The sequence below is a fragment of the Alnus glutinosa genome, chromosome 2, assembly GCF_958979055.1.
Source record: "Alnus glutinosa chromosome 2, dhAlnGlut1.1, whole genome shotgun sequence".
Lineage (NCBI taxonomy): Eukaryota > Viridiplantae > Streptophyta > Magnoliopsida > Fagales > Betulaceae > Alnus > Alnus glutinosa.
In genome coordinates, this window is record NC_084887.1 from 1026440 (window position 1) to 1045796 (window position 19357).

Below are 19357 nucleotides of genomic sequence, written 5' to 3' on the forward strand. Positions count from 1 at the left end.
AATCGTTTTTCTTCGGCCGACCAGCTGATATTCTTTTTGCATGTCCTAAGTGGGGAGCATGTCATGACACCACTAACCCCTTTCCCATTAAAGTCGAAGAAGACATGCACATGATAGTGAATGTCAAAATGATTTTCCATAATTTTCCTACATACCAGCATAATTCACCATTGAAATCCTAAATATAAGTTGTTAAAACTTAGACTTCATAATTTACTATCTTTTTCAGTTAAATATTTTACGTGTTGAATCACAATTTTTGATATAACCAATGATTTAAACAGTGAGGATTAGTTCTCACTCAAATTGAAAGTGACAATTTGATTCAAAAATCATGCTTGCAAAATATAGTTTTCTGAAAATCTTTATCAACAAAGCAACTATCCTAAGTCCTAACATAAGAAATCACATTCTGCAGAAACAATTTAGCAGAACAGAAAACATTATGGCAGCAAAGGTCCACCAACTCCAACTATGTCCGGTACAAAAGACCCTTAAATGCTGGAACCAAAGGTGCACAATTATTGTCTGTTGTGTGGTGTCTATGTGCCTAACCTAATTTTACTTATTTTTAGTTTATTTTTCCCTACAATTATTATACCTATTCCAACAACCAAAGACTCCCCATCTAAGCCTAGCTGTTGTATCATGATACAGTCCATTGACAGCCAATAAGGTATTGTACTTTTCCAATGAGTGACCCCATGAAACGCATGTTCTTAAAGCGGCTTTGATGTGGGTATTTGATGAAATATGATGAGAGTTGTGGCCCTGCTTTTGATTTCAGCACAGATTTGTGGACCCTTGATGGCATTCTCTCTTCTGTTAGGTAGTGAACGACTTGATTGATATGATCATCCAGTTTGTATTTTACAGCTAAGTTTGTGCAGCAACTCATCCCTCCAAATCAAATCCTCCACTGGATTGTAAATGGAAACTTTTTACCAGTGGATTCCATAATTTGGGCCTTTTTAAGCCATCATCACTCTTCTCCTAGAAGCCCTGCACGGTTTACGGATTTGTTTAAATGTTCTGTTAAAAATACCTATGAGACTTTGAGTAGAGTCCTTGAAATAAGGGGCATAGGTTAATGGCATAAGACAACCCACTTACCACACAAGTGATTTTAGAGACATCCCATAAGACTGGTAAAAAATTTATCGTTTGAAAGGATGGTTAATATGACTTTGGAGAAACTTTGCTTATAATCTCTGATCTTTCATCACTTTTACAAAAAAGTATCCAAACTTTAAAAATGAATTTAGGATATCCATCTTTTAATTTTTTTTTTTTATTTATTTATTTTTTTCAATTTTAACACTCTGTTAGAATTTTTTGTTAAATCTTGTCAAAATTCTCAAAATATCCCTCAATTTTTTTTTATTTATTATTTTTTTTTTAGGTATTAGTAAGAATTTAACGGAATTTGCAAAAATACTCATACATGAATCTTTAGAAATTTTATAATTTTTTTTTAAAATAAACACATGTGTATTTTGAAAATTTTGATAAGATTTAACGAAAAATTATAAATGATGGTTAAAATTGAAAAAAAATTAAAAGATGAATATCTCAAATTAACAATTTTAAAGTTTGGACACCTTTTTGGCAAAAGCAAAAAATAATGAAGAGGTTATAAATGAAGTTTTCTCCACAACTTTTGAACCGACTAAAGTTCCAACATGTGATATTATTGCCTTACTAAAAGACTTCTCAAGCTATCAATCCCCCTGACAGCAGTAGTCTCTAGATTTATAAAATCCGAATTATTTGGGCAAAATGCACCATCAATCAACAACTTGAAATGGGATTTTGCTGGCAATTGAGGACCGAAGAAATATAAAATATACAAAGGAGACCGTTTAAGAAATATGCAAGTTATTGTCACATGATGGTGCCGGCATAGGGAGGGACAGTGACATCAAAGACTTCATATTAAATAACACACAAGGACCATTATTAGTTTAAAACAACAAAGCCAGCCAGCCACGGCACCACACCGCTGCACTCTCTATTGACTATTATGTTTCGAGAAATTATGTTTTTATATCTTTGTACTCTATTTCTTTTTTTCTTTTTCTTTTTTTAAATAATAATAATAATTATTGAATTCAAAAGATGTACCAGAGATGTACAAAAGATGTACATGTAACATTTCTCAAATATTTTTATCTTGAGAAATGATCCCTACACTCATTTCTCACAACAGCCCCACAACAAGCTGACGTGGCTGGTAATATTTTATTATTTTTTTACAAAAAGAAAAGAAAAGAAAACAAACAAATTACCAGCCACGTCAGCTTGTTGTGGAGCTGTTGTGAAAAAGGAGTGTATGGATCATTTCTCTTTTATCTTATACTTCGGTTGTTTCAGCGTAAAATGTTTTTCGTCGTAAAATATTTTCAATGAAATCATTTTTTTTGGCTACAGCAGTCGAGCAATGTTCGACTGCTGTCGACCGGAATCTAGCATAGCTTGGTTGGAATCCGGCTGAAATTTTCAGATTTCGGCCAAACTAGCTAGAATCTAGACAATTTGGCTGGAATTCAGCTGTATTGATCGGATTCCGGCACCAGCCGAATTCCAACAGTGGTTGCCGAATTCCTGGGACTATCTTCGAAATCCGGCCAGTGCTGTCAAATTCCGGCAATCAGATACCAAAACTTGGAGATCTTCAGTGGTAAAGTCGGGCTATTAACAAACTATAATGCTCGGCGGTGGCGAATTTCTACAAACGTGCATGCAAGAATTAAGAGTTTAAATCCCAGAAAACGATTTAGTTTTCTAAAAGTTAAATAGGCTTTTACGGTCAAACTGAAAATGATTTCCGTTGATTATTATTTTTGCCACTACCAAACACCGAAAAAATGCCGAAAATATTTTCTAAAAAATATTTTACGCCGAAATAATGGAGCATTAGTATTTTAAGGGAGCTACGAGGAAGGCTTGTCATTTGGGATTCTAGAAAACTTCTAAGCCGAAACTAAGAATTGATTATAAATGTTAACATTTAGTATTTTAAGGTACGTCTATCTCTGTGTCACGTGGTCCTATTAAGTCTTTTAATTCTCATCAGTACATGTTTCCCCACACATTGCTATACCCCAAACACATTGCCGAGGATGATTGCGAAAGTTGACAATAATGACAAATACAAAAGATACCCACCCTGTGAGCCTGTGATAATGACAATGTGATCCTCCTCGCTCTCTGATTTCCTGAATCCTTGTTTTTGCAAAACTTAATTTCAAAGCTAGACTATGTTTGGTTACGGGGAAAACATTTGGAAAATTACAGTTTTTACTACAATTTAATTGTCTAATAATTGACGTGAACTTACGAACTTTCGTGACAGTCCGCATGAAACTATCGTGTCAGAAACAATCAAATTTAATTGTTTCATGCATGACATGGTAAGTGGCTGTGGTGGATTGCCACATTACTGTGTAAAAGACTTGTATTAATAGTTATAGTACTCCTAACAACACTCTTATTTACGATCTACAAGAAAAGTTACTTTTCCATTGACCAAGTTGGCTCCTGGTAGAGAGAGAAAGAGAGGTCACAGCTTGGTGAGTTGAAAATTTGGTAATGGAGAAGAGCGTTGAGGACAATAGGATATGTTGAGGCCTGAAGGCTAGGATGCGTTCTACGTTATTGTTGAGTCGATGTTATCATGCCTTAAAAGGTGTCGTCATGAGTACACAATATGGAAGGGGAGTTTCGAAGATCAACATGCTGTGGAGATTGAACTCCCTTCCGATAATCGGAAATTCGCCAGTCCTGAAAATCTTGTTCTTGGTTAGTCTCTTGGAAAGTTCATCGCAACGCCAACTAGCTTCTGCGTAATCTTGTTAGATGAATCGCTCTACTTATTACACTGGAAGCATTATCATTTTGTGACAACAAATATATCAAAATCAAATCATAGAAACTGAAAAGAAAAAAAAAAAAGACACATTATGAAGCTGAAACAAAATAATTTCAACATAAAGTGAGAGGAGCTCAGGATGTTGTGTGGCAAAATTTCCCATTCTATGCCACAACAAATATATCAAAATCAAATCATAGAAACTGAAGTGATAAATGGGGAACAGACGGAACATTTGTCCAATGAAACTGGAATGAGACTGAACAGATGAGCCCTCTGTGAATGGGATTTTGGGCTTTCAGGCATGGTCATCATATATTCACAACCTAAGAGCTGGTGCTCTTACAATTAGTGGCAATTTGGTTTCTCAAATATAGCTATAGATATACATAAACAAATAAACTAGTATCTGTTCTAACTTTTGATAAATTAGATTAGCTGATCTTCACTTTCTTCCAAGTAAGGACAAAGAGAGTTATGCAGAAACTGAGAAACGTACTATCTATTTATTATATATTTCCAATATCCCAAGTACAAGATATGAAATAGAAGGATAAGGATCTATGCAAATGCAATAGGATAGGGGTATTGCACTGGATCTTTGTCCGAAATAGAAACTGAGTAGCAGAATAAGTACATTGATCTTTACATCAACAAACATTGACAGGACAATCAGGAAGGAGGTATATGACAAAAAAGTTCAACAGTAACTAAAGTGCATGTGGGAGTTATGTTCTCCAAGATCTCAGAGACGCATGAAATCATAAGTGCAGCATCTTAAGCGATGGTACCATCTAAGGAACTTTGAATCCTTAGAAAAGCAAGCTTGCCCAAGCAGCAATAAATGCAAAGCCACCAAATGGAGCTAAGGTAGAATACTTTCTGTCCTCGAGGAATGCTACAGTATAACACCTACAAAATCCCAAGGCGTTTTCCAACAATCAACATTGACCTTTAAATCATATCGAGTCAGTATGAACGATTGTTTCCATAAAACAGACATTTGAATAAACAATTCTAAAACAACAGCAGAACCCCTCCCTTTAGTCATCGGCTTCAAATTTGATTTGTAATCAGTTTTAATTTCAACATGAAATTACGCCTAACGACTCCAAACAATACCTAGAGGGGAGTGAATAGGTGTTTTCAATTCAAGCACAACAAATATCAGCAAATTAAAATTAAGAACCACATATAATATCACCAAAATCAACCAAAGCATAAAACAAATCAAACACATGGATTTTGGTGACATAGTGAAAACCTTTTGAAGAACTCTTAAAAAGTAAAACCACTTCGAGGCAGCCAAATCCAGAAAACTTATCCACAATAGAAGATTAATTACAATCAGTTATACTTATAAAACTTTTGTAGTAAAACCTAAATTGTACCTCAATAAACGACCCGTTTGTCTCTACCGTAATAGCTCTAATACTCTAGTCAATCTTCTATTAAGCTTCCTCTTACATCTTGGAACTCCGGTGGTTGTAGGTTTGTTTCCATGATTGAACAGTTGAAACAAAGATCAGTGAGAGGTATTAGAATAAAGGCATAGAAGTTCTAAAATTCTCTCCAAGAACACAAAATAATGGCACACAAGGTCGCTGAAAAATCGTGCACTCTAAGGTTTATATAAACCATGGGAACAGAGTCTTTTCGTGCAAGTGGGTTATTGAAAAAATAAATTTTTGAAGGCGGCGTTTGAATGGATAAATGTCTTAGGGTTTCCACAGTCTACAAGCTAGAGGCGTTCGTACGTGGTCCAACCCCTGGTCCAACCGAGCAACTCTGCTTGTATTCAATCCTTCTTCTGTTTGAACAATTGAATCCGACTGAGCATCCCTCAAGTTGCAATTCTTCTTGTGTTCGGATTGAGACCAACCATGAGTTCAACTGAGCAACTCTGTGACAGCTTTGGAGTTATGCTGTCCGACTATGCAGGTATGAAACGTTCATTATTTCACTAAAGCCTCTCGTTCAAACGCTGTGCACCCTCCATACCAACCGATATGTTCTGGAAGTAAGAACGAGTTTTTTGATGGGCTCATTCAAAAGTCTTCAGAACGGAAGTGCAACCGAAGCATTCTGCCATTGAACAACTTGATCCTTACAAAAGTACCTTGTTCGGACGTCCACCAACCGGAACTCCAACTGAGCCATTCGGTTCTCCAACTTTGACCAAGTTTCAGTATTCCATTTTGAGTACCAACTTAGCCTAACCAACCTAGAATTACACCAACTTGTTTTGACACAGAATTATCCCAACACAAAACCTAACACAGCAAACCCACTACCATTTATCATAAACAAGATCCCTCTACTGCTGGAGACGAGGCATATATAGTTGCAAGGTTGTTACATGATGAACGAATGCAACATAGGGAGCCAAAACTTTCCACTCAACATGTGATATACAACTAGGTTGAACATCATCAAATAGTCACATTAAAGACCCCTTTAATGTGACTATTTGATCACGCGAAGACACACGTAATTTCTGTGATGCAATCTGCATCAGGATCTATATACTGTTGTTTAAGTCAAATGATGTTAAGTTACACCAAGGCATTTGGATCCTATGCTTCTCCAAATTGACTCATACATCATGTCTGCTTGTGATACAACTGAAGAACTTGTACTACCCTCCATTTATTTCAATAAAAGACATCAACAGAAGTTTCCTATTTACACATGCAGTATTTTGTCACGATAAAAGTAAGATGTTCATAAGGTTTTCTCCACCCGTAACCCACCCCCTCCCCCCCCCCCCCCCCCCAAAAAAAAAAAAAAAAAAACACTAATCACAGTAGAAAAAATTCTGCTTAATAATGATGGCGTGTTAATATGAAAAACTATCAAGAGTCGTCTCAAAACAAGTCCTCTCTGGGATGTCAGATCTACAAACCTTCCGTCTTAAGTAGGATCGAACTGGCCTTTTCCCCAATTTGTAGCATCATTAACCTAGAGAAGGCCAAAGGGATTTATACTACATAACTAGATTTGTGATTCCACTGGCAAGTATCCTTAATGAAAGTATGATTTGTCTGAATGAAAACAAATCCATTTCATCATATGTGAGTATCAAAGGGTAGAAATTGGCACTTACGTTCCAGAGAATGCAAGAATTCCAGTTGTCAAAAGGCCTCCAAACTGAAACAGCCAACAAGAGAAACAAAATTAAACCACTTAGACTTTTATGCACAAACACTATTTATATACACCAGATACAAAATGTAAGCGAAATACTATGTAACAAAATTTGCATAGTCTACTAATACAAAAATCAGATAGAACTCATCCTTGAAAACCGGCTTGCAAGGAGAGAGCACCCAAGAGTTTATATACACGTGGTTAAGATTGTAATTAAGCCATGTGAAGTACTTAGGATCGTAACATATCATCACGCTTCTGATTCGGACATCCACGAGGGCTCACTCTATCCCGTAGGTTGCCCCCTCCGTGACTCGAACCCTTGACGTGATGCTTGCTCTGATACCAAATGATACAAACCTTACGAAGAACCTTGAAAACCGGTTTGCAAGGGAGTGTGCTCAAAAGCTTATATACACATGGTTAAGATTGTACTCAGGACTCAGGTCAAGCAGGACAATAAGAATTGTAATATCTACAATTGACAAATATTTGGATCCAAATCCAAATGATTGGTTATATTTTGGACCAGAAAAGCAAACAATACTTGCAAGTCACTTGTCCTAATCAAATACTTCAAAAAATAAAAAGCAAAACAATGAGATATTAACTCATTTAACTGGGAATGGGAAACTCACAATGTTCGGGTGCTTGGTAATTGGGGCAGCAACCAAAGCAGCAGTGTGAACCAAATGGTAAAGAGAAGCTGTTTGCCAGACCTTCTCAACATTCAAGCACAACAAACTAAACTATCAAAACCAGAGTAGAATAAACAAAACACCTAAGAATAAAGGGTAACCAAAATCTACCATGAAATTGGACTGAAATCAAAATGGGTAATGAAATTTAAAAACAAGAAAGCAACAGAAAGAGCAAAAATGACCTCTTTGTAAGTTGGGTTTTTGGGCTTGAAGCCATGAGCACCATACGTGCCCAAACCAAGAGCTGCCATTCCTGTTTCACTCAATCAAACAACAGGGTCTTCTCAGATAAATCCATCAGCACAAACCAATAAATGTATGTATTTATCACCCAAATTCTACCCAAAAAAAAAAAAAAACACATACACACACAAATCAAAGTATGGAAGAGAGAGAGAGAAAGAAGGTAGTAGTGGTATTACCAGAGAGCGCAGCAACTTTGTGCCAGAGTTGAGGATTCATTTGATTAATCTTCTTCACCCGCTTGCTTTGCTTCGCTATGAGTTTTCCGGTTCCGCTTGGGTTCTTCGGACACTCCCTCACGCACGGCCAAAGTTCTCCTAACGACGTAGTTTGATAACATAGAAAGAAAGAGTCATTTTAAGGGTTCGTCTAATTCGCCGGCGTTAAACGACTTGTAGCTCAGATGTATCTTTTGGGGCTGACGGCCTGATGCAGTAGTCATTTGCTGTTGGACGTTCCGCATGAAGTTTGAATAAAGCAGTTTGGAAGAATTTCTTTGAACTTTATGTATAAAAATGACGTGTTTATTGTTTTAATAACACGTGAGATGCATATTTTTTTAATAAAATTCATTCTAACTTTCTCTTTATTATTAAAAAATTATGTATTTTTCACATGCTTAATGAAAATATATCATTTTTATAACTGAGTTGGAGGAACTTCTTCCGACTCAATTTAAAAGAAAACTCTGTTTGTGCAGTTTTTATTTCAATAATATCGTCCTCGAAAGTCCCCAGAAGATTTGCTTGCTATCTGCCTCAGATTTTTGGAAAGATATTCAAGAATTCATTTCTTAAAAGAACAAATTATGCAAGGAGAAAATGGAATCCTCATTTCCATGCATGTACTAATAGACTGTTGAATACTAGTTTGATTAATTTCTTAACCCTTAAGATCATAATATTCTATCACGCTTGCAAATCTGATTTTTACGGTGGTATATTCTATCGATATTGGATATTAGTCATTTATCTTTTTTTATGTATATATCGAAACATTTTAATCCAATTTATGTCGCTCCTTTTCTAATATAATATGGTATACTGGTATTTGCTCTAATACTAATTGTTAAAGGCCTTGCTATTAATCTAAAAGATCTAGGAGCGTTAGGTTCTGATACAAAATAAACAAGTTTAAGTTGAGTGGTCTGACTCATTTACTTAAATAGGTCGAGTTAAAATTGACCTATATAGTTTTATACACGTGTTTTGACACTATTTAAACCCGACACACAACGCAAAGACTAGTAATTTTTGACATGACCAGTGAACTCAACACGAAAGAAATTAACAAATTTGGATTAAAAAGTTGAACCTGTTTCATTAAATTGCTCAAGTTAAGATTTGACATATGTAAAATATGACCCAAATCAAACAAGCAAACTCAAATTGCTACCATCTCTAATTAGTTGTGCTGTAGAAGATTTTATTGCATTCACCCTTGCAATTCTTACACAATGCAATGTGTAGAGTTCTTGATCTGCCAGGACTACTCATTTGTCATTAGGTGTTACGGCTATCATTGAATAGAAATGTCTGTAAACAACAGCAATTAGAATTTTAACAATATTCTAGACACAAGTTTCACTCCGTAAACACTGCACCCCCTAAAACCATATGGGGTTAATGTTACATTGGCCTCTAACCAAGGTGTGAGAGAGAGACATATTTGTACAGTTAAATCTAAATTTGTCTAAAGAATGCTAAAACGAACTCCAAACTGATCTTCCTTTCCCGCATGAATAGTATATTATGTGCCTGCGTCTGTAGCAACATGAAGCAGCTCGTCTGGAGTTGCAGCCGGGTCCAAATCCCAACACTTATCTGGCAAATTACTTCCTTCTTCCTTGAGTGGACAAGATGGCACCTGGTGTGAAAAGCGTAGCATCTCTCTTCGTGGGATCCATCGAATGGCATTTTTGTCTGTATTCCTTCGATATACTGTCTTGAATCCAGCCAACTTGACAAGGGGAGCTACACAAACACCAAGCTCTTCAGAGTAATCATCAAGAACCTCCACCATTTCATACTTGTACCTCACTTCATCTGGGGTTGATCTGTTCCAATCTCGTGACCAATTCCGGTATACAGCCCAAATATCTCCACTTCTGGGGTATAATCGAACACAGCCTCCCCTACCAGCTTTTTCCCGGCTAAGAACATGAGAGAAAACGTTAACTTGGTCAACAACATCTGAGTTCCATGCTCTGAAATTTCCACATGATTTGGTAAACCCACAATCCAGCCAGTTCACTGTCCCAAACTCACTATCAGTTTTAGAGTTCAAGTAAGTGATATGAATCTTGAATGGTTCGACGGAGATGACCTCGCGTATCAGACAGTACAAGCGAGGCATACCATCTTCTTCATCATATAATGCCCATATTTGTTTTGGCTTGAAGCATTCCTCTGATCTATCTTTGTCAAAATCATGGAAATCCGGGTCAGGGACTGCAAGTGAGATTGGTCGGGTTTTATTTGGCTCTAATTGATGACCAGAAGCACGCAAATCTGCTATTTTAGGTGCCTCTCCAGTTCCTCCCGATTGATCAAGTCCCGCCTGTGCTTTTGCATTCTGCTTAACCGCAGCAGCTGCCTCTGACACCAACTTCATCTCTTCCAATTTCTTCCGAATTTCTGTCCTCGCCTTTTCAATCAACAACTTTCTAGCATCAAATGCAGGTGCAACAGAACGTCTACTTGGAAGTTCACTTGGATTACTAAGCTTGGGATCATGTCCATTACTTGCATTTCCATCAGCCAATCTTGCTTCTGAAGCAGATTTTGATCCCTTGTCTTCATACCCATTTCTAACATTGGTTCCCATGATCACCTTCCTTTTCTTTTCGGATCTACCAGCCTTGGATACTGGAGGTTCACTGCAGCCAGTGGGTGAATTAATATTAGCAACAGCATTTTCCGTCACATGTTTTCTGCTGGCTCCTGATTTAGCCTTGGCTCTTGCGCTATTAACATTTCCATTAGCCTGATAGACATCAGTGGATATGGTAGATGGTCCATTAGGACCCACAATTCCAGCAGAAGTTCCAGAGAAAGAGCTCCATTGGAACGACACATTTGAAACATATTCATATCCATGTCCAGAATGAAATCCTGAGACCCCATTTCCTGTAACATAGGTAGTATTCGCTGGAATATAAGTAACCCCATCGAATCCATGACTTCCATACCCATTACCAGGCACATGTGACCAAGGACAATAAGGGAAAGAACCATTTGCTGGGGCTGTCCCAGTTTCCACAGCAATGAAGATACCACGACAATTCTTACAAGAAAGTCTCTTATTCACATACTTCCGCAGATATTCATACTGAACCTTACAAGAGGTACAAACAGTCCAGAAAGTGTCAAGTCTACCATGAGAATTCGACGAATTGGAACAGTTGTTAAAACCTGTAACCCCTGTAGCATGAACAGAAGACAAATTTGTCTGGTTAACCCCAGAAGATAATTGCTTGTTTCTCTTCATATCATAAGAGCTTCTCTTAGTACTATCAGAGAATAACGTCCACGCTTCGGAAACAAGTCTGAATGCCCCATCAGCTCCCACACATTTGTTCTTATCAGGGTGGAGCAACACTGCCATCTTCTTGTACTGTTTCTTTACTGCATCTTTATCAGCAAAAGGTTTCAATCCAAGAATTGAATAATAATCCACTTCACCATTACATTTAGCCTCAGAAGCAGTATAAACTTCAAATGTGGTAACCATTTGAGATATACCCTCCAGTGCTGGATACAGTGCTTTAGCCTTTAATGCATAATTCTTCGCACCTGCAAAGTCTTTCTCCACAAATCGCTTCTCGGCTATCTCTTTGGCTTTAAGAGCCTCCTCTAGGTTTGCTTCCATGTAGGAACTCAAATTACTTCAAAACCAAACTCTTGAAACAAAAGCTATGACCAGCTCGACATACTTAACTGAACGCAAAGCTGAGTTCTCGTATGTGACATCAATTTTATGTCTGCAAATAATGGCTAAAGATGTTCAGGTTTCGGTTGATATGAAGCTTCTGACATACCGTTATCTACATTAGAATTTCAGTCTATCAAGATATACATTGTTCATTTTGAAAAAACCAAGACAATAATTTGGAGACAATTTCTTACGATTTCAATTCATACCAATAAATTTAGATCTCAACTTAAAACTTACGCTTTGTTTAACTACTGAAAAACCTGAGGAAAAAAAAAGAAAAAAAAAGAAAAAGAAAGATCAAATCGAACCCTTAAATATTTAATTCTTTGACCCAAGGAAATGAATTGATCAACTAAATTAAACACTCTACAATCATTTTCCAGAGCTGACTTACTCATTTTCTTAGCATGCGTACAACATTAAAGTAAAACATCTTCGAAATCTCATTTTCATTCACTTTCCTCAATTTTTTCACCTACCAAACACTCTTAGCTCCAAAATCCGAAAACCCATTTCTTAAAACCCGCCAAAAAGCAAAAGAACCAGTTCAATTCTCTAAATCAAGACCCGAATCCAACTTAATCCACCCAGATTCAATGCACATCGATCAGAATTCAACACCCGAAAAAACCCTAGAAAACTACATATTGAACCCATGTTTAGCTCAAAAAACAAAAACTAAATACAAAATTAAAACCTACAGTAACAATTAGCACAAAAATTAAAGATAAAAAAGTTAAAAATAAAAAATAAAATTTTAAAAACTCACTGAGATTTGAGCAACAATTGGAGGCGAAGCCGACCCAGATCGCCACGTGTACTTGGGAGCTCGAGCAAAAGCAAAAATCAAGATGAGCTGCTTGTGAATCTCACTGTACCAAACACACTCACACAGATACAGAGAAACCCCCTTTTTATTTTATACACAGACACACAAAGTGGAGTGTACCAAATGGGACAGGTTAGGGTTTTGTGTAATAGAAAAATTGGAGCTGGGGGGACCGGGTTGATGGGGTTTCGGATCCGGGTCGGAGGGTGAATCCGGTTCCGGCGACGAGTAGGAAGTACCGTCGGATCGGCGATCGGAAAATGTAGTGTAGGGGAATAAGTGATTTTAGTGGGTAATAATAAAAGTGGTGATTTTTCAGTGGGAGTAAACGGTGTGTTAATGGGGACTTAATGGTGGGGTGGTGCTAATGTGCGCTGTGGTGCGTTGTGGGCATGGAGTTTTCTCCCTTTCTTTCTTTTTTTTTTTAAAAAAAATAAAATAAAATAAATAAATAAATAAAAATTGTTGTGTGTTTGGTAGTGGGTAGAAGTGGACTTTGATTATCCTTTCATTTATTTAATTATCTACCTGCTTATTTTAGAAAAGAGAGTGTTTACTTATAAAAATAAAAAATTAAAAAAAAAAAGGAAAAAGAAAAGAAAAGAGAGTGTTTTATTAGAAAAAGGTAAGGTCTACTTCCCAAAATACAAAAAGAAAAGGCAATTTCTCTTTTTCTTTTTCTTTTTCCTCTTTTTATTTATTTATTTATTTATTTTTATTTTTTATGTATACAAGAAGAGGATAGCCACATTTACTGATCGAAAATTTTAATATTTTGAGCATGTTTGGATGTCCAATGGAATGAATTATAGGCTTTAATTCAAAGTAGGGTTTCATGTGAGTGGTCATAAGTTAGTCACCTAGAGTGAACTTGTTATTGTGTGGAAAGGAAAGATGAAAATTGGCCATTGTAATAACAACATTCTTTCAAAGAGCTTAAATTTTAGGTAATATCTATGAGTGACCTTTCAATATATACAGAAATTAGTCTTAAATTAATTGATTGGTAAATGATATTTCATCTTCTAACTCCTCCCACACAATAAACGTGGTAAATGATAGTGAAAATGAAACTATTGAAAAAGAAGATAGGCACTTCAAAAGGACAATATCATTCTTGTGATATTGTCCAATGGTCGAATAGTTTTGTGAGTCTTCATTTTATGGGTTGTTTTTGAAGTTGACTGAGTGGATATATAATTGCAGCAGAATTTGGAACTTCTCTCAACAAAATTTCCAATCTGCTCTAAATAAGCTGACCTTTGATGTAGCCTAGAGTACTGTACGTTATAGTAAAAACAAGAACTATCAAGAGGGGTCATTTCTACTGTCTAGTCACATGAACAAGAACAAAAAAAGCTAGGAGATAGGAATGCATCTTAGTTTACCCTATAGTGAAAGTAGAAGTGAAGGTAGTAGTTTGTACTTTTGTAAACTTTTGTAGAATTTCAATACCTTTAAAAAATAGGGCTCCAACAAATTAATGTTGATCTCCATAAACACTGTTAAGAGTGATCGATTCTATACATACTTACCTGTTTAGCTAGACCAAGGATCGAGATGATGCAATGTAGTACCTTCACTAGGTTGATCCATAAATTTTTGGAGAGATACAATGTGGTGAATCTCGGCTTTCTTTCTATACTACAATTATATGATAAATATAGAAGTTTAAGTGCAACCGGCCTTGAGAATATTTGTTTGATATTTTATATTTACTATAGGTTTGCTCAAGGCTTATAAAGCCAATAATTCAGGTATACATTTACAATGTGGGACTCTAAACACGTCCCCTTACGTGTGACACTATTGTTCAAACATGTGTACAATGGAAGGGAAGACCCAACATTGTCCAAGGCCCTGAAGCTTTGATACCAAGATAAAGTTCATTAATGCTCCGTTTGTTTCGGCGTAAAATGATTTTTGGAAAATTGTTTCTGAATTTTTCGGTGTTTGGTAGGGGCGAAAATAATGGTCAACTGGAAAATGATTTTCGTTTAACCAAAAATACTTAATAAATTTCGGAAAGTGATTTACGATTTTTAAAAGCGTAAATCATTTTCCGTAGATGGTAGATGCAGTCGACTCTTTTTTAAACAACGCAGTTGACCTTTACGTTCAAGCAGTTGACTATTGCCGAATTTCGACAAGTCAAATTCCGACTCCAGTTGGTGCCGGAATTCAACAAATTAAGCCGGAATCCGGCGACGTCCGGCAGATGTCGCCGGATTCCGGGGATACCATGCCAGATTCTGGCCAGAGCGGTTGGATCTCTGGCTATCTCGCTGGATCCCGGCCCGGATCCGGCCATCTGGCCGGAATCCTGGACGGGTCGGGATCCGGCCGTTTTGTGCCGGATTCCGGCAACTTCTACCGGAATATGTATATGCCAAATATCAAAAAAATATTTTTATATTATTTTATATTAATATTTTTTATTTTGTGAATAAAATTTAATTTTTTAAAATTAATATGATTAAATTAAAATATAAAAAATATTTGTAATTTTTCGTACGCACCAAACACCGAAAAATGATTTCGACGGAAAATATTTTTCTGAAAAATGACTTCCCTGAAACTATTTTACGATGGAAACTATTTTACACCGAAACAAACGAAGCATAAATCTTACTCTTCGACAAAAATGCACATTTAAGGAAAGAATTTGCTCACGAATTATAAAACCTACAATCCAAATATAAATTGACAATGTAAACTCTTAACATGCCTAAATTTTGGTCATCTTTTGAGAATTAGTGGCGTCATGGAGGTGGTATGTATGCTACAATTAGGTTCAGAAAATGTGTATACACACTTTAAAGTGCACGTGCTTCCATATTTTATTTTCAAGCAACAAAAGAGTTTCTATTCTTTTTTTATTTTACTTTAATTAAAGACCCTCATAGGATTCTGCTACATTTGTTTTATCCTCTGTAATTTAATTTGTATCTTGTGGAGTGTGGACTAAGCAAAGAATAGAGTCCGGGATGTGCTAAAGTAGGTCGTTCTGATGTCTTCCACCCAAATCTTTTAGCTTGTTTTGTGCCTATGTAAGTTAGGTCAAGAATCGGATGGGAATCTCCTGCAATGAGAGTTGTTTAAGGCACGGTGAAAGGGTATTTGGGTCGTTCCAATTTGTTCGGACAAATATTCAGACAGTTCGAACACGTGCTCAAGTGCTATATATCCGGACGGGATGGAAACCGAAGTTCCTGTCCCATTTTCATTGCAGCTGATCCGAATTTTCTTGTGATGTGCTAATTTGGGATCATTACATGAGGCCAGTGCCGCACTAAGTCATATTGTATGGATGAAAAGAGATCGAGGAATTTCTTCACACCATTATCTCATCGTACAACATGTCATCAAATCATTATCAGGCGAAGAGAAAGCTTATTAGATAACATGCACGATTCCTAGTGCAGAGGCAATAAGTTGTGTGAATAAATCTGCCTCCTAAAAGTAATCAAATATCATCAACCTGGAAACGTGTTACAACCAAAAGGCAAAACCTGTGGCTCAGGTTTGAAATATAGACACAGATCTTCGAGAAATTTATTGTCTGAATTGATAGTAATTTTGAGAGAGTTAATATGAACCTAATTGTCCAAAAAGAAATTAAAATTACCCGTTTTTTGTTTGTACATATGCTCATAAGTCTTTCTGATTAGCAATTTGAAGAGCAAATTACTCGGGTGTGGATCTTAACATAATGAGTCAATGATAGGATGCATGTTGGACCACTTGCATCTGGCATGTCCAATCCCGAGCAGCATTTCGAGGTCCATATAGATCTGATTTCTTACTGCACAAAATCTAACTCACTTTGACACTGGAGACGTAAATAGTTATAACAAAAGCAGAAGAAACAAAAGAGCAGAAGAGAGAAGACGTTTTATATATATATATATATAAAAAACTATCCTCTGACCCAAGTAGCATCCAGAAGGGGCTAGCTTTTCATGTGATTCCTCTATTTCTTTTTATCTTTTTCTTTTTTTATCCTTCTGTAAGTGTGATTCCTCTATTCTTGGTCGTGAGGTTGAGAGTTCATGAGCCCTTCCAAATGGTTAATAGTGACTTTATGATAATAATAATAATTATATTGATGTTAAATTAACATATCTAGGTCAAAGTAACAAAGAAATAATATATGGAAAATGACCCTCAACCTAAACTCTAACTACAACACAGGAATTCAAACGGCAACCTAATTAAAAATGTAAAAGTCACTTCAAAAATTAAAAATTAAAAATGTAGGTGAGAAATACGTGTATAGTCTAATGGACTTTTCTAATTTAAAGAAAAACTTTTTTAAAAAATAAAAAATAAAATTAACAAATAGCTCAAAACATAAAATATCTAAAACATTCAAAAATTACTTTTAACTTTTACTGTAAAGTTAGATAACAAAAAAATTCAACTCAATGACTTGAATATTGTTGTTGTATATGACAAGCAATTAAGAACAACATTTGATCTGCTCAACCGCTATAAATATAAATCAATTTTGGTATTTACAAAAAAATAAATAAATAAATCAATCAATCAATTTTGAGGGAAAATATTATTTAATACTATTTCATTTCCCAATTTTTCTTTCATGGGACCAACTAATTAAGACAAAGTTCATACGGGCTTATAGAGACAAAAGGAAAGAGAATTTTACTCGTGTTGGCACAATGAACCTTCACTATCAAAGACAGCTAATTTTGCAAATGTTCCACAATCGTGTCCATATAAATGTATTACATCTCAAAATAAATTATTTTTCACATTAATTCCAGAGAAAAAAAAAAATTACAAATACTGAATCTAAGGAAAAATAATACTAATAAATAATTAATGTAATAAATAAATTTCCTTTTCTTGGTTTATTGATTCATACTAGACTAATTAATAACTAGTGATCAAAGTGCTAAAAAGTAAACAAATCAAACGTTCACGGGCTTGCAGAGGAACATGAGGGACGATGCGGACGCACCACCGAGTCTCCGCTCGTAGTAGTCGACGCAGAACAAAGAGAGCGAGAGTTGCACCTCGTCGCGAGTCCAGAAACGGCGTCTGACAAGGTCCGAGTGGCCGAGTCGACTCAGGACGGGTCGGACGCAGACCATGTAGAGGCGCTTGTAGCCTCCGAGGGCCAGAACGACGGGTCGCACGGAGGAGGGGGCCGGAGAGGCTACGTGGCGGAAGCAGAGGTGCTCCCAGAGGGAGTCGTTGCGGGCAATGGCGCTCCAGAGTCGGCAAACGCAGGCAGCGACGCCGAGGGACGGCCCGTCGAGGCGTTTCAGGATCTCAGTGAGGATGTCGGTGTGGTCGTTTATGCAGAACTTGGGTTTTTTCTCTTTCTCCTCTGCTTTCTTTTGCTGCATGGCTTCGGTTTGGCGGTGGCTATGGCCAGGCTGGGGTTGCTGGTGCACTACTGTGTTCAAGTTGAGAGAGAGAGAGCTGTGAGAGGGTATTGTATTGTGTTATATATAGGAGTAATGTGTAGGGTGTTTGTATTTTGCAGGAGTAAAAAGTGGGGTTTGAAGGATTTGACGAGAGAGAGAGAGAGAGAGCTGAGTTTTCTAAATATTTTCTTCATCCTTTATTATAAACAAATAATGAAAGGAGTTTTTGATTGTGTTGTGTGTCAGTGTGTGTGAGATCTAGGGAGAGAGAGAGAGGGGGGGGGGGGGGGGGGGGGGGGTGAGACCGTGATGAGGCAGTGTGTGGGGATCGAGGGGAGATGGAGAAGGGGCCAAAGGGAAGGGGCCAAGGCAAAGAACTGGAACCAATGCAAGGCTTTTTCTTTTTTCTTTTGTTTTTAAATATTGTCTTGGGGCTAAGCAGATTTGTTGTTTGTTGTTTTTGTTTGGTTTGGGTTTTTCCTCTTGTTTGCTTGTTTCAAAGACTTTCGTTTTAGGGCCGTTGTGGAATCACATTATCTTTGGGGAGTGCATAGTTTTAGCCGTGCATGGGTGGTCTGAAAGTCTATGTTGTCATCATGCATGTTTACCCTAACCTGCGTGGTGGACCATATCTATCTACCTACTTGATTCTATACAGGCCTAGGATATATATATATATGTGATATTTATTTAAAACACAGCTAATTAATTAGGCTCTAGCTTGGATAGATGAAACGTGGTTTAACTTTAATTATTTAATTAATATTATAACAATTTGATTGACCTGTAGATTCAAATTTTCTTCCAAAAAGTCCTTTATATCATGTTAAATCTATCATTTAAACTTTGTTCAACCCCAAATATCTAGTCTGTGTAGCAAAATATAATTTTAAAAACTTTTTTTTTTCTTTTTTTTTTTTGTTTTAAATGACGAGGACTCTTAGAAGGCATGGATATATACTTTAATTTGTGAATCCATTATTGTCTATGAAATTTCAGACCCGTGCAAAACACCTTTTTCACACGGATCAGATAAAACTTTGGCTTCATTGATGGGTGTCACCATAAGAAATTGTTAATTTGCACCCAAAGAAATTTGAACCTTACATTTGATGGGGATATCACTAAATAATCTTAGCATTTGTTATAGAATAATGCTATTTAATAGACTAAATTGCTATACAACTTGAATGACATAACAGTGCAAATCAACTTTTACTAAAGTAATAAG

At 36.5% G+C, this 19357-nt stretch overlaps 3 protein-coding genes across 5 annotated transcripts; all 3 read right to left on the minus strand.

Moving 5' to 3' along the window:
• Positions 1-4346: 4346 nt before the first annotated feature.
• LOC133859537 (uncharacterized) lies at positions 4347-8378 on the minus strand. The gene is given in 6 exon segments (XM_062294961.1): positions 4347-4783; positions 6978-7021; positions 7660-7740; positions 7905-7975; positions 8145-8206; positions 8208-8378. Coding segments are annotated over 6 exon segments (456 nt in total). The 5' UTR covers positions 8306-8378; the 3' UTR covers positions 4347-4683.
• A 979-nt stretch (positions 8379-9357) lies between these two features.
• Positions 9358-13093, minus strand: LOC133860924 (uncharacterized). 3 transcript variants are annotated; one of them, XM_062296594.1, is made up of 2 exons: positions 12671-13093; positions 9358-11947 (listed from the first exon to the last, which is right to left on the minus strand). In XM_062296594.1, exon 2 carries the CDS (start codon positions 11833-11835, stop codon positions 9715-9717), a length of 2121 nt encoding a protein of 706 aa, XP_062152578.1. In that variant the 5' UTR covers positions 11836-11947; positions 12671-13093; the 3' UTR covers positions 9358-9714. The 3 variants fall into 3 exon arrangements, with proteins under 3 accessions (XP_062152578.1, XP_062152580.1, XP_062152579.1); XM_062296596.1 differs by having other exon boundaries at positions 9358-11960; XM_062296595.1 differs by having other exon boundaries at positions 9358-12010.
• Positions 13094-17473: 4380 nt separating this feature from the next.
• LOC133861711 (F-box protein SNE) lies at positions 17474-18291 on the minus strand. The gene has a single exon (XM_062297506.1). It carries the CDS (start codon positions 18103-18105, stop codon positions 17665-17667), a length of 441 nt encoding a protein of 146 aa, XP_062153490.1. The 5' UTR covers positions 18106-18291; the 3' UTR covers positions 17474-17664.
• Positions 18292-19357: the final 1066 nt, after the last annotated feature.

Coding starts and splice junctions, on each gene's coding strand:
- LOC133861711 (XM_062297506.1), bottom strand. CDS start 18,105: ATGCAGCAAAAGAAAGCAGAGGAGAAAGAGAAAAAACCCAAGTTCTGC.
- LOC133860924 (XM_062296594.1), bottom strand. CDS start 11,835: ATGGAAGCAAACCTAGAGGAGGCTCTTAAAGCCAAAGAGATAGCCGAG.